The sequence below is a fragment of the Lucilia sericata genome, unplaced genomic scaffold (assembly GCF_015586225.1).
Source record: "Lucilia sericata isolate MDLA Ls3-8-SP2 unplaced genomic scaffold, ASM1558622v1 Contig000055F_arrow, whole genome shotgun sequence".
NCBI lineage: Eukaryota > Metazoa > Arthropoda > Insecta > Diptera > Calliphoridae > Lucilia > Lucilia sericata.
The window spans coordinates 613,715-628,720 of NW_023994091.1; the positions used below are offsets into that span (position 1 = coordinate 613,715).

Here is a 15,006-nt window from a genome sequence, read left to right on the forward strand (position 1 = left end):
TCAAAAACTTTTCCAGACCATAACACTAAAAGTTAAAATCCGTGTAACAATGACTAAATAAATTTCATGTTTTAATTACATCATGTTCACACAAATAAAAATATATAAAGAATACACAAATACATTTCGCCCCAAATTAAAAGACACACAAAATAATACACACTTTCACCATGAATCCTGTAGAGATGTTTTGGAAATAAAAACGGAGATATTTTAAAAACAAGGACAACATAAATTTTAAACAACAATATGAATTACTAGAGTCATGGCATACAATGGTACAGGCGAAGTAATTCTACAGCAATAGCAACAGCTCATTTATAACTTGATTATGCTTATTAGTGGAAAATTTTGGGGTCTATTTCATTATTGGCGAGTATTTTGTAGGAAAAATTACGTCTGTTGCTGGAGCAATTGTTACTTAATTAATGTACAGCAAATAATTGCTAACAATTTATTTACGTTTATCAACAATGTAATTATTATTGTTGAAATGCAAACTGAACAGTATGAAAAATATATGTATGTCATTCTCTACTTTTTAAAATAGTAACAAACGGAAGCCTAAACATACATTTGTATGTGCTTTAGAAATAAATTATAATTACACATGCCGATAAATTTTTAACCCAGAATCTGAATTTCTCCATCACATTTGGGATTTGAGAAATTGTGTGCTGAAATCACAAAAACTTAAATAAAATTGTTTTTTATTAGGCGTATACTTAATATTTGTAATATAAATAAATAATTAACACGTATACGTACAGGTGTCGTTAATAAAAGCAATGCTGTCACAACGTTAAACTTGAATTGAAACATGTAAGAAAGAATAGTGGGGCGTGGCCGATCATATGATACCCTACACAAGTTATGAATATTAAATGTGATTTATTTTCCATAATACAGTGTTTCTCTTCAAAATAACCTTGTTTCCGATACATTTAAGCAATTTATGGACGAAAAACTCATTTTCTGAAAAAGGGTTTATATATATGTTAGGGAAAAACATGGACCTATCCCTAAACAATTTTGTGATTGGATTTATATTTATATAATATTTATTTGTGCTGAAATTCATCGCCATATTGGTGTTTATATGTGAATTTTGGACATACAAGTCATTTTCTGAAGGGGACTTTATATGGGAGCTAGGGTCAAATGAGGCCCGATCTTTATGAAATTTGGCAAGGTCATTAAGGAATAAAACTTATTTGTGCCACTTTATATCGAGACACATTTACATTTAACATAATTATGAGCTCAAAGGCCTTTTCGGGGGGTTCTGTTGTATGGGGGCCAGGAGAAATAATAGGTCGATTTTAACCATTTTTAATAGGCTTTGTCCTTGGGCCAAAAAAGGTGCGTGTACCAAATTTTATCCAATTATATTGAAAATTGCGAACTGTATCTTGCACACAAGGACAGCCCTCCAGACGGACAGACGGACATATCTTAATAGACTCAGAAAATGATTCAAAGCTGATTGGTATACTCTAAGGTGGGTATAGGACGAATATATTTGTGTGTGTTACAAACATCAGCACAAACCCAATATACCCTCCCCACTAAAGTGGTGTAGGGTATAATAAGTGAGAGCGTTATATTTGGCTGTACCGAATCTCGTATGCCGTAAAAGGACTGCTACCCTATAAACATCAGGGTGATATTTTGAAGTATGGACCGAGTTCTTTTCAATTAACAAACTATTTATTATTAAAGTCATAATATTTTTGTTCAATTTTTAACCGTGAACATACATATATGGGCAGTAGGGTCAATTATGGATCGTTTGTCGTAAAATTTGATAGAAAGGTTTTGGTTTGTATAATAAGTATTTGTTTCGAATTTCATTGCACTACTCCCATTTAATTTTGAACCGATCCACATAAAATTTGGTTAAGAAATTTTGGCTCGTAAGGGACTTACTTGAGTCGTATTTCACAGCTATACTCGTATTTTTTAGCCAGTAATGAGCGTTAAAGCAATTTTCTGAAGGGAACCTTAGGGTAGGGTCAATTATGGACCGATCCACATAACATTTGGTAGAGAGATTTTTTCTCGTTAGAAACTTACTTATGTCTAGTTATATATTCGTACTTTTAAGCCAGTAATGAGCGTTAAGGTCATTTTCTGAAGGGGACCTTCTATGGACCGATCCCCATAAAATTTAGTAGGATTTTGGCTCATATGAAACTTATTTATGTCGAATTTCATCGCCATTTTAAGACAGTAATGAGCATTTTTGTAAGTTATTTTCTGAAGGGGACTTTATATGGAGTGTAAGTAAGGTCAATTATGCGCCGATCTATAATTGGGTCCATTTATATGGGCGCTATCCGAAAACGTGGACCGATATTGCCCATTTTCAATACCAAACAAACCTTTCCTATAGAGAATATTTGTGGAAAATTTCAACTTAGCATATTCCGTTCGGACTCTACGTGCTTTCAACAGACAGACGGATAGACTGACAGACGGATAGACAGACGGACGGACATGGCTAGATCGTCTTAGAATTTAATAAGGACCCAGAATATTTCGATGTGTTACAAACGGAATGATAAAATCAATATATAAGATTTTATGATTTTCGTTCTTTATGATTAAAGCTACAACTTTGCCCTAGAGATTAAATCAAAATTCTGAACGGTCAGCAAGATATGAGAAAAATAAAACATAGACATATTTTATGGCCTTAAGTACATTCTAAATTTTCTAAGAAATTCTAATTTTTATTAGTTAATATTTTTGTAATCTCAATTATATTATTTAACTACACGCTAATTATAATATTTAACCAGCTAACACTAGTTTTTTATTTATAACTTTTTTGGGCTACTTGGAAGAGAGTAGCAGCTGTATCGGAACCGGTTTGTTCTACCAATTTACGTAGATATCCCGAAGGTTTCTGTAGTAATACATAAGGATGATCGAATTCCACAGCAACACCAGCATCTACCACAAGAATACGATCACTATCCATAACAGTATGAAGTCGATGGGCAATCGTTAAGACAGTACAAGCGGCAAATTTCTTGCGTATTGTGTTCTGTATAAGAGCATCGGTACTGAAAAGAACAGAAAATATAAAAATCAATTAAATTTGATCTCTATTGTATAAGTAGTTTTTAACATACATGGGATCTACATTAGCAGTAGCCTCATCCAAGATTAACAATTTATTTTGTCTTAGAATTGCACGAGCCAAACAAACTAGTTGTCTTTGGCCCACACTTAAGTTTGAACCACCTTCGGACATAACACAATCTAAACCATTCATGTATTTTCTAACATGTTGATTTAATTCCACATCTTCTAAGGCCTGCCATATTTTTTCATCGCTATACTCTTGCAAAGGATCTAAGTTATAGCGTAAAGTACCCGAAAATAGTACCGGATCTTGGGGTATAATGGATATTGAACTCCTCAAATCGTACAAACTGATATTTTCAATATCAACATTATCGATGCGTATAACGCCCTCGTTGTAGGCCAAACGTAATAATGCCTGTATTATAGAAGATTTGCCAGCTCCTGTACGGCCCACAATTCCAACTTTCTGTTCCGATTCTATGGTGAAGTTTAAATTCTTCAGAATAAACTCTCCATTAGGAGAGTATTTCAAATAAAAATTGACAAATTCAATGCGTCCCTTGCTGGGCCAAGACGGATCTTTGGGTTTAACTAAACCAGATGTTTCTAAAGGAGATTCTGCTGGTAGGTTTGTATACTCTAAAACACGTTCCACACTTATCATATTATTTTCCATTTCTGCCGATTGACGCATGCCCCATTGACATGTGCCCACCAAGGCACACGTTTGCAAGATAGCTAAACCTACATCTCCACTGCTGAAAGTTGAACGTAATGTCAGAAAACTTATAGTTACTATGCTAATATAGCACACACATAGAATATCAATCCAGCCAGCAAAAGCTCTGTTCGATGAAAATAATAGGAAAAAGGCTGAAGTGTTTTCATTTTGATAGTAATAGAATTCCGATTCCAAATTTTGTTCAGCCTCCATTGCTCTAATAGTAGTTAATCCTTGGAATGTTTGATTTGTTAATGAATAAACTGGACTGCGAGCTTAAGGGACAGAAAGCAGGTATTTAGTTTTAATTAAAATAATGTTTAAGTTACAAAATTATACTTACAAATCGCTTCTAAACGTTTTAAATCACGACTTGTTTTAATGTAGATTTGCCTTAGCATAACAAGACATAGGATAATAATCAGAGATGGTATTATCAGCCATGTGTTCACGATAACCACTATAATTACTGCTCCAGAAATATCTACAATTAACTAAATTTTCATTTATATTAATAAAAATGTATAAAAATTTCTATATACCCTACATTTACTATACCCTACATGACTATAGTGGGATTTTATGAGCTTGTTCTTATAAAATATTACCTATACCTAGTGTGCTTCGCTACCCTTAAAATAATTGCAACGTCTACTATTTTAAGTTGAACAATTTTTCTAAATGTCCATATGTGCTTCAATGTTGCTCAGATTTCAGCTCTAACGATTTGCCAGATGTATGAATTTTCGTATTTAGTTCAAATGGGAGGTGTCACGCCCCTTATTATTTAACCCAAATGTTTACATGGGTGTCAAAGTTGTTCATGCTTTGATAGAGGATTCTAGCCTTAATAGTTCCTCAGATATACGAATATTTGTATTTAATTTATATGAGAGTGCCACGCCCCCTCTTTCTGGTCCGTTCATTTTATTCTCAAAAGTTCATATGATTTTCAAAGTTGTTTGTGCAAAATTTGAGGATTCTATTATTGCTTGTCTGTCCATTTGTATCTTAAATATTCAAATTGATACAAAAGCGGCTCTAACGGTTTTATTTTTTCAGATATACTAATTTAATATTTTCTTATATGTGAGGTGCCCGCCCACTATAGCCAGTCCATCCATTTTGCCCCCAAGTGTTGACATGGAAATCTAGCTGTTGCAGTTTCTGATATATGCTAATCTTGATATTTATTTTGTATATGGGCGCGACATGTCGCCTACTTCAAATTTCGAAGTAAACAGTAGCTATTACTAACTTCTTCAAACTTCTATCACGATTGCAATCAAGCTTCTCCTATCGTACTTTAAACAGACAGACGGATGAGTGGATTGGTGGACATGGCTAGATGGTCTTACAATTTAATAAGGACCCAGAATATATATATACCTATGTTGGTCTATGACTAGTATGTAATTGTATTACAAACGGAATCACAACCGTTTTTTTTTAATACTTACTTGTAAACAATCAATTGACATTTTAGGCACATCCACATCCATACTACGTACATCTTTCGAGAAACGATTCAATATACGACCCGAAGGATTTGTATTGAAAAACAACATATTAGTCCCGGTTATGGCACGGAATAGCAAATCATGAAGATATATAGATATCTGATTACACATACGATAGTAATTAAAAGTACGTAAAACATAAACAATAAAAGTGGAAACCAATATTGTCAAATATATAATAATGCGCTGATATCTCTCTTCACTATAATTGCTGTCGTTATTCGAGTATTGTGTGGTATTATTTGTTGTAAAATTAATAGTACGAGTATTATTTAAATGGAGAACTGTTGCACGTTGTTCTCCAAAGTCTGTTAAGTTATTGCTGGTATTCGTTGTATAATTGCTAAGCGGTAGTAAGGCAACTTTTTCTTCCCAAATAACCCTAAAAGAAAATCAAAATATAATATTTACAGGGTTAACGAATTGAGATTTACTCACCATCTTGATAGGAAATAATCCATACTGTTTAACATGAAACGTGTTAATAGAAACAGTGTTATTATTATAATCGATAAGCAGGTATTATTAAATGACTTAAAATAGGTTAAGTAGGTCTTAAACTGAACAGAACCACTAAACATATTTTCCTTATTTGATTCTTCCTGAGTTTGTGATTTATTCTTTGCTGATTTATCGGGTTTATCTAAGTCGCTGTTAGTTTTGTCCGCATTATCTTCTGTAACTTTCTTAGCCAACTGCATATCGTCACAGGCTTCAGTTTCTGATTGAGCAAAAAATTGAAATTGTTTGGAATTTTGTAATTTCTGATAACTTCCTTGAGCCATTACACTGCCCGAGTCCATAAGAATGACATGTTCCAAATCGTTGAGATATTGCAATTGATGTGTAACTAATATGCGTATTTTATCGTTTAGAAATTGTTTGATACAATAGTCCATTAAATGTTGGCCAACATGCGTGTCCACGGCGGAAAGGGGATCGTCTAGTATATAAATATCTGCCTTGCGATATATTGCTCTAGCCAAATTTACACGTGCTCGTTGGCCACCACTCAAACTAACACCGCGTTCTCCCACCACAGTCAAATCACGTTTGGGCCACAACTCCACATCACGTTCCAGAGCGCACACTTTTAAAACCTGTTTATAACGCAAGTCATCGTAGTCTTCTGCAAATATAATATTGTCCTTAATGGAGCCACCAAAAACCCAGGGTTCTTGACTGCAGTAGGAAATCTTGCCATTGATTAAAATTTCCCCAGACTCTGTTTTTATTTCTCCCAAAATGGCATTGATTAAAGTAGATTTGCCGGCGCCTACTGGTCCCACAATTGCGGACAATGTGTTTTCCTTAAAATTAATGTTAATACTGGCTAAAGCTGTTTTCATCATGGAACTCTCATCTGCCTTGGTTTTCCAACTGGCATTTACATTACACATCTCTAGGCTCTTAAATTTAGATTCTGCATTTACAATACGCCTACAGTTATGCTGCATTTGTTCATTAAGTAGTTTCTGCTTTTCATTGTTACTCTCCTCAGGTTGGCTTGTTTTTTCTTCATCATAGAGCAAAAAATCTCTACATCTCTTAATGGAAATCCAGATTTCACTCAAATGTATCAAAGATAATGGCCAATAGGCTACCATATGCTTGTTAAGCATAGTAAAGTAAGAGGATATTATGAAAACTGCCCTGGCCGTCAGCACCCCACCCAAACAAATATAAGACATCAAAGCCAAAAAGATGGAAATGGGGCAAATCATGTTGAAGCAGTTGATACCAGCATACACATACGCATATCCTTTAATGGCTTTCATTTCTTCGCCTCTCACAGAATTTATTAACTTGGAAAAAGATTTTTCCCAAGCATACATCTTAATCACTTCAATGCCCGAAATGATTTCGTTCATTAGTTTTACCCGCCGATCAGTCTGTTTCAAGGTTTTCTTTTTATAAAAGGCAGCCTTACGGGCACCCCATGCTTGTAGAGGTATAAAACTTAACATGAAAGTAATGCCAATTACAGCAGCCCAACCAATTTCGGAAAACATTATGCAACCAACTATTAAAGACACCATTGGTCCTTTCCAAACATCATGTATATAGTTCAAAGCTATATCGAACACCGATAGATCATTAGCCAGTATATTGATGGCTCTGGTATGTAAACCTTCGTCGCTAGAATTTTTTGGAATTTGCAAACATTTACGATATATCAAACCGGAGAGTGCCACCCGAATTTGTGCTCCACTCTTAGCGGAATAAAAATAATTTTGATGTCGTGGCAAAACTATTAAAACGTTACATAAAATTATGCCAGCGGCATAAAGGAAAGCATCATTTTCACTCACAGTCTTCTGGTCAGAAGCAAAAAATGTCACCAAACCTCCCAAAAATAAAGGTTGTAAAGCCCTGTAACAAAATTAGCTATTAACGTTTGTTTTTTTTAATTTCGATTTTAACAAAGTTATTACTTACATAAGTGTTACCTCCAACACTCCATATAATGTGCTCCATATGACATAAGGTCTTGCAAAAGCCTTATATAGAATATATATAATATTTGGATTCTTCTTATATTTTTTTTCTTCTTCCCAGAGTTTGTCCAAGAGCTTTGTGGCATCTTGACATTCTAAGTCACTAGGCGGCTCGTATAAATCCTCTTCAGCAATCGATTTTTTCCAGCCCAAACGAAAAATATCTGTTAACCAACTAAAGAAATTAAGATTTTTTTTAATTTTTAATTAACAATTAAGAAATTACAGTTGAAATTAGGTTGATCAATTATTCGACATTTTCCAAAAACCGGTTTTTGAATCTCATATGCCCACTATCAAATCGTATGCCGATATTTGAAATACGGCTTAGGTAAATTGTGGACCTAGCTCTTTTGAACTAAGAAAATATTAATTTTTAAAAACAAAATATTTTTGTTCCATTTTTAAACCGTGAGCGTATGAGTAATTTTCTGAAGAAGACCTTATATGCGTCAATTTTGAACCGATACTCACAAAATTTTGTACATAAATAGATTTTGTTTTGTATAGAACTTGTTTATGTCAATATACTCGAAAGAGATTTTGGCTCGCGGGGAAATTAATTGTGTCAAATTTTATCGCTATACTCGTATATTTTAGCCAGTAATGAGCGTTAAGGGCATTTTCTGAAGGGGACCTTGTGTGGGCGGTAGGGTTAATTATGAACCAATCTACATAAAAGTTGGTAGAGAGATTTTGGCTCGCGGGGAAATTAATTGTAATGAGCGTTAAAGTCATTTTCTGAAGGGGAGCTTGTGTGGGCGGTAGGGTCAATTATGGAGCGATCCTCACTAAATTTGGTAGAGAGATTTTGGCTCATATAAAGCTTATGTGTGTCGAATTTCGTCACTGTATTCATATTTTTAAGCCAGTAATGAGCGTTATAGTCATTTTCTGAAGGGGACCTTATATGGGGGTAGGGTCATTTATAGGCCGACTATCAAAAAAATTGGTAGAGAGGTTTTGGCTCGTAAGAAACTTACTTCTGCCGAATTTAATCGCTATATTTTTAGGCCAGTAATGAGTGTTAAAGTCATTTACTGAAGGTGACCTTAGGGTCAATTATGGACCAATCCTCAAAAAATTTGGTAGAGAGATTTTGGCTTATATGAAACTTATTTATGTCGAATTTCATCGCTATACTCGTACTTCTAAAACAATTATGCCCGTTAAAGCTGTTTTTTGGGAGTGCACTTGTATGGGGGCTATACGAAACCGTGGGCCGATATTGCCCATTTTCAATACCAAACAAACCTTATTAATGAAGAATATTTATGCCAAATTTCAACTGTCTACATAGCTCCTCCCGTGTGGTCCCTATCATGATTTTAACAGACAGGCGGACGGACATGGCTTGATCGTCTTAGAATTTAATAAGGACCCAGTATATATATACTTTTGTGGGTTTTTGACCCATATTTTGATGTGTTGCAAACGGAATGACAAAATCAATATACCGCAATATAAATAAAATTTATATCATTTAAAATTAACCAAAGATTAGTTAAATCAATGTCTTACCAAAAACATATACGGGAAAATATATTTGCTTTTGAATAGGGATTTTGTGGGCGTAGAAGTTTATTTCTAGAACAGTTCATTGTTTATCAGCTAATAGGTTGCAGTTAAAATAAAGAATTAACATTTTATCATTCACTTCCAGTATGTTAAAAATGTGTATTATTTCTCAAATATGTAATAAGGGATTTTACCTTAATTCCAAAAATTTTAAGAATTTGTTGCCAAAAAAGTGATTTTCTGAAAGAGGAGTTATATGGGGGCAAAGGTTATTATGACCCTATCCGTATAAATTTAGGTAGAGTGATTTACGATGACATTAAAGTCATCGATTTGCAGATTTTTGTATAGATTCTACAACATTTAACATAATTGTTAACTCAAAACCCCTATTCGGGGGTGTAGTTGTATGGGTGCTAGACGAAATAATGGACCGATTTCAACTATTTTCATTCTTGAGTCAAAAGAAGAGTTTGTGCCAAAATTCATCATATTATGTGGAAAATTGCGACCTGTAGCGTGCGCACAAGGTTTACAGTGGACACACAGATGGACGGACGGACAGACGGACACTACAGTGGTGTAGGGTATAATTATATTCTTAAAGAAACCATTATTAAAATCCATTAGATCGCTGGTTTGAAAATGATTTTTTATCTTCTTTTGCTTTAATAATATTGTCAGTTCACTAGTTTTGTTATTAAAAATTACTTAACGAAATAATCGAAAGGAATTATATTCGTAATCTACGGTATCGAACCAAATAGTGTTAAAATATGAAACACCCATGTATAATATTGATAAACAATGTGTAATTTTTGCAAAAATTTATACATAATTAATAGTTTTGTTTCTGTTTTGTTGTCACTGTAATTATTACACATCTGTTTATTAATTCTTTTTAATATGCTTCTTTACTATTTACTGTGCTTGGTACCACTTCTGGTTTTAAACTAAAGTTTCGTAAACATTTTAAGTTTTTTAAACTTACTATAAGTCAGCATTTGTTATTTATTAAAAATTATCATGTTCATTCAATTTATATGGGCTCAAACGTTTAATGTTTTTATTATTAGTTTGATAATGTGTCTCATTTTATTATGTTTATAGTTAAATGCTAATGACGTCACACTTTGTCTTTTTGAAAAATATTGAACACGTTTTGATTATTATTCTTTCACGTAATAACAAACATTGTTGGGCAACTATTTAGCAGGCTTGGGTGGTAATGATTACACAAAGTAATTCATTAAATGGTCAATTACAATTACTTGTAATTGTAATTGAAGCTATTCTATTTACAATTATTTGTAATGTGTAATTGAAAAATAACGAATTACAATTACTTGCAATTGAAATTGTAATTGAAGTATATCAATTACAATCACTTGTAATTGTAATTTATGTATTATTAATTACAAATTGCAAGTAATTATAAGGGAAAAATTTACAATTACAAGTAGTATTAAATTATTCCATTACAATAACCAGTAATTGTAATTGACAAAACTTTAATTACAATTATAAATAATTGTAATTGGTACAATTTCAATTACAATCTATCTATATATATATAAAAGAGTAGCGTTACTGACTGACTGATTCATCATCGCACAGCCCAAACGGCTGAACCTAGAATCATGAAATTTTGACAGTAGATGTGTTTTTGGTTATGTAGATCCACTAAGGAGGGATTTTTGGAAATTTGTACATTTACGGGTAAAAAGAGGGAAAAAACGGGTAAAACAGGTTTTCTTAATTATCTTACACAATATTAGTGATACAAGAAAAATTTTAAATGCACCTGTATCTACTCTTAAAATAAGCAGATGGGTGTCTGGTACTTTTTTGAAATTCGTACTTTTAAGGGGTAAAAATGTGTAACAAATGTGATTTTGGGACCTTTTTTGGCCCCTTATAACTTTTGAACTAATTAACATAATAAAATTTTTATAAATATTTTGGATACATCTCCCAAAATTATGAGACACCTGTTTCGTACTTTTTTAAAATTCAGTCCTTTTTGGGTGTAAATGGGAGAAAACTGTATTTATGGTACTTTTTTTAGGGCGGGTTTTTCAGATAAAGATAATCTACATTCTTTGTTTAAACCTAGTTTAATATATGTTTTGTGTTTTTCAGTAAACAGTAACGTTACTTATTATCTTAGTTTAACTGAGTGTTAATGGCCAATTAAACTTAAGTTATAAGTGAGAAGACACAATTAACAAAAACAATAAAACAATGATTTCGGAAGAACAAAAACTTAATATTTTAAGTAAATTGCAATTTTCTGATTTGTTTTGTTTTATTTATTATTGTTTTAAATGTTTATCTAACAATTTTCCAAAATTTTTAATTTTACAAAAGTATTATTTCCAAAAAACAGCTGTTCATTGTTTATGTTTTTGAGTGAAAAGTTGGCAATACTAACAAAGTTAACTGATCTTAAATCCATAACTGAAAAACACAACATCGATTAAAGTCCGCCTAAATTTGTTCCGAGTTTAATCTAACAGCAAGTTAAGCCTACTTTAACTGAGTAGTAAGAAACCCGCCCTAAGAAAACTTTTTCGGTTTATTGAATTATTCCTATTAAATTAAGGACTAACACTGTAATATTTATTGCAATAAAATTTTTGCTATTTCACTGGGGAAAAAAGTACCAAAAAAGGAAAAAACGGAAAATTTAATTTTATTCAAACTCATTGAGCCAATTTTTATAAAATTTGAAAAAGTAGTTTATTTACTCACACAAAATAAGCTGTTGGTATATTATTTTGGAATTCGAGTACTAAGTCCTATATAGGACCAAATTCGAGTAAATTGTTTGGTACTTTTTGAAAGCACTATTTTTCTGGAACAAATGAATGCTGGTTTGAAACGTTTGAGTTTTATCTGTGATATATAGATTTATATACGGAACATTTTGTAAACTTAATTCTCGAAAAAGTATATTTCTAAGCGAAAAGGGGAGAAATTGTATTCTTTTTTAGTACTTTCCACTTTGGTAAAGGGACGTTTGGTACTTTTTCATTCATTAAAATTATATTTTTTGAATTGTATATATTATTGAACAATGAAACATACAATTTTTGATTAAATGATAATCTATTAGAGGTATTTTATAGTACTTTTTTTTTCAAATAGTACTTTCGAAATTTTCTATAATGTGGAAGCTTAATGAATGAGACTAAAAATACAAGCTTCTTACTGAATGCGAATTTAATCACGTGATATTGAACGTATAAAACTGAAACATTAAAAAAATGTTTAATCAATTGTAAAAGCATGTACTTACATACATAAACAGTTATTTGTAAGTCATTACTAAAAGCCCTCTAAGTAATGCAGGCGGTTTATAGTAGTGATTAAAAAGTTCTTGAATAAGTGCAAGTCATTACCATGTTTTTGCTGGGTGTTTTCTAAAGTGAAATCAAGAAATATTTGTGACGTTTTTTTATACTTTATGGTAACAAAGTGCAGTATTCAATTAGCGATAAAGTACACCCAGACACTTTATCTTAAAGTGTTATTTTTGTGTTGATATATTGATTTAAAAGAATTTTCCGTTCAGAAATTGCGTAGAAAACGAAAGACTAGAAGCTGAGCAAAAAATTTTCAACTAATTTGAGCTTAAATATGCCATTAGTTATTACTAAGTATTTAATTTAGAAACTAATATTATTAATTGTTACTAACGCCGTTAATTGTTTAGTATTTCCGCTATAGTAAATTTAATTTTATATGTATGTATGTATGTAGTTTGTGTGTTCTGTGGACACTTGATAAATAATATTTTAATCTTATAAAAAATGCTCAAAGATTAGTTAAACCAGTTAAACTTACCAAAAACTAACACGGGAAAATATATTCGCCTTGGAATAAGGATTTTGTGGACGTATAACTTTTTTTCTAGAACAATTCATTTTTTATAAAAATTATAAAAATTTATAAAACTTTTCAGAATATGTATTTTTTATTTTAGTATTAAGTTACAACAATTTTTATTGTAAGTTGCTTAGCAAATAATTTATTAATTTTATATATTTTTTTAAATCTACAACATTATATTAATATTTTTATTTATCTTTTACTGTTATATCACTGTAATTATTGCACATTTTTTTATTAAATTTATTTAATCCGTTTCCGTGCTATTTATTGCGTTTGATGTCACTACTGGTTTTTAACTAAAGTTTTATAAAAACATGTTAGTTCTATTTAAAATGTTATTTGCCAAAAAGTTCAAACAAATATAACAAAATAAGTTTAATCTTTAAGAGTAAGTATGTATTAAACATATACACATACATATGTACATATTTAGGCGTGTTTTTTTACGCTGATAAAAAACAACTATAAATTAACATAGTGTAGTCAAAATCTAATACTCGACGAATTAGTTAGACATTTATGTTTTACTTATTCCTATGTTTGTGATAAGATAAAGATTAGATTATTTAATCTTAAAGTTTTATAGTTTTTTGTTTCAAGATTTGTTTGTATTTAAAATAATAATATTATTTACTTAAGGCCCTTTATTATGACTTTCCAATAGCTAAAGTTTATATATTATCGGATAGATCATTTGTTTTTCTTTATTATAAGTTAAAAGTGACCGATAAGCTAACGCGAAGTTTATGTTGCCTTTAACTTTTAACTTAAAGTATGTTTGCAAATATTACAATATGGCAACTTCAAGTACCTAACCCTACGTTAAAGGTAAGATGATCTTCTGGTTAGCTTATCGGTCACTTTTAGCTTAAAATATATATGTATTACTAGTACTAGGCATGCCCGATCATATGTAACCCTACAATAGTGGGTATGTTGAAAATGTGGATTATTAATTCCGAAATATGTTTACAATTTGTTCATAAAAAAAACATTTTTTTTGAAAAAAGAGTTAAAGGTAAATGTGGTCTTATTCGTATAAATTTTGTCAGAGCGATTTAGGATGACATTGAAGTTATTTATCGAAAATTTCATCGTGATACTAGTGTTTAAAAGTGAATTTTCACTTTTACGTCATTTTCTGAAGGGAGCTTTGTATGGGGTCTAGGATCAAATGAGGCCCGATCATTACGAAAATTATCGGTATCATTTAGACTTATATACAACATTTCAAAAATTTTCAATAGAATTTGTCCTCGGCGCAAATATCTTTGGGTGTTGCAAACATCAGCACAAACGCATAATACCCTCCCCACTATAGTGGTGTATGGTATAAAAAAACGGATGCGACCGCAAGTGTAATAAATTTACTTTATTGCAGTAATTGCTCGATAAGTGTGTGGACAATTTGGATTTTTATGAAAAAACTCAGATATGATTAAGGCACAAAAATGTGAACTAACTAACTAACTACTAACTAACTAACTAACTAACTAACTAACTAACTAACTAACTAACTAAACTAAACTAACTAACTAACTAACTAACTAACTAACTAACTAACTAACTAACTACTAACTAACTAACTAACTACTAACTAACTAAACTAACTACTAACTAACTAACTAACTACTAACTACTAACTAACTAACTAACTAACTAACTAACTAACTAACTAACTAACTAACTAACTAACTACTAACTAACTAAACTACTAACTAACTAACTAACTAACGAACTAACTAACTAACTAACT

The 15,006-nt window shown here is 31.5% G+C and overlaps 1 protein-coding gene across 1 annotated transcript; it reads right to left on the reverse strand.

The window, feature by feature from the left end:
• Positions 1–2,786: 2,786 nt before the first annotated feature.
• LOC119616072 (probable multidrug resistance-associated protein lethal(2)03659) lies at positions 2,787–13,282 on the reverse strand. Its single transcript, XM_037972219.1, has 7 exons — positions 13,203–13,282; positions 7,777–8,010; positions 5,776–7,710; positions 5,278–5,719; positions 4,161–4,311; positions 3,141–4,092; positions 2,787–3,071 (listed from the first exon to the last, which is right to left on the reverse strand). The coding sequence occupies exons 1-7, from the start codon at positions 13,280–13,282 to the stop codon at positions 2,819–2,821; spliced, it is 4,047 nt and encodes a 1,348-aa protein (XP_037828147.1). The 3' UTR covers positions 2,787–2,818.
• Positions 13,283–15,006: the final 1,724 nt, after the last annotated feature.

Bases quoted from the DNA above. Each gene is read 5' to 3' on its own strand.
- LOC119616072 (XM_037972219.1), bottom strand. From the start codon at position 13,282: ATGAATTGTTCTAGAAAAAAAGTTATACGTCCACAAAATCCTTATTCC. The intron at 4,093-4,160 runs GTAAGTATAATT...CTGTCCCTTAAG, and splicing joins AAAACGTTTAGAAGCGATTT to CTCGCAGTCCAGTTTATTCA. The intron at 3,072-3,140 runs GTATGTTAAAAA...TGTTCTTTTCAG, and splicing joins ACTGCTAATGTAGATCCCAT to TACCGATGCTCTTATACAGA.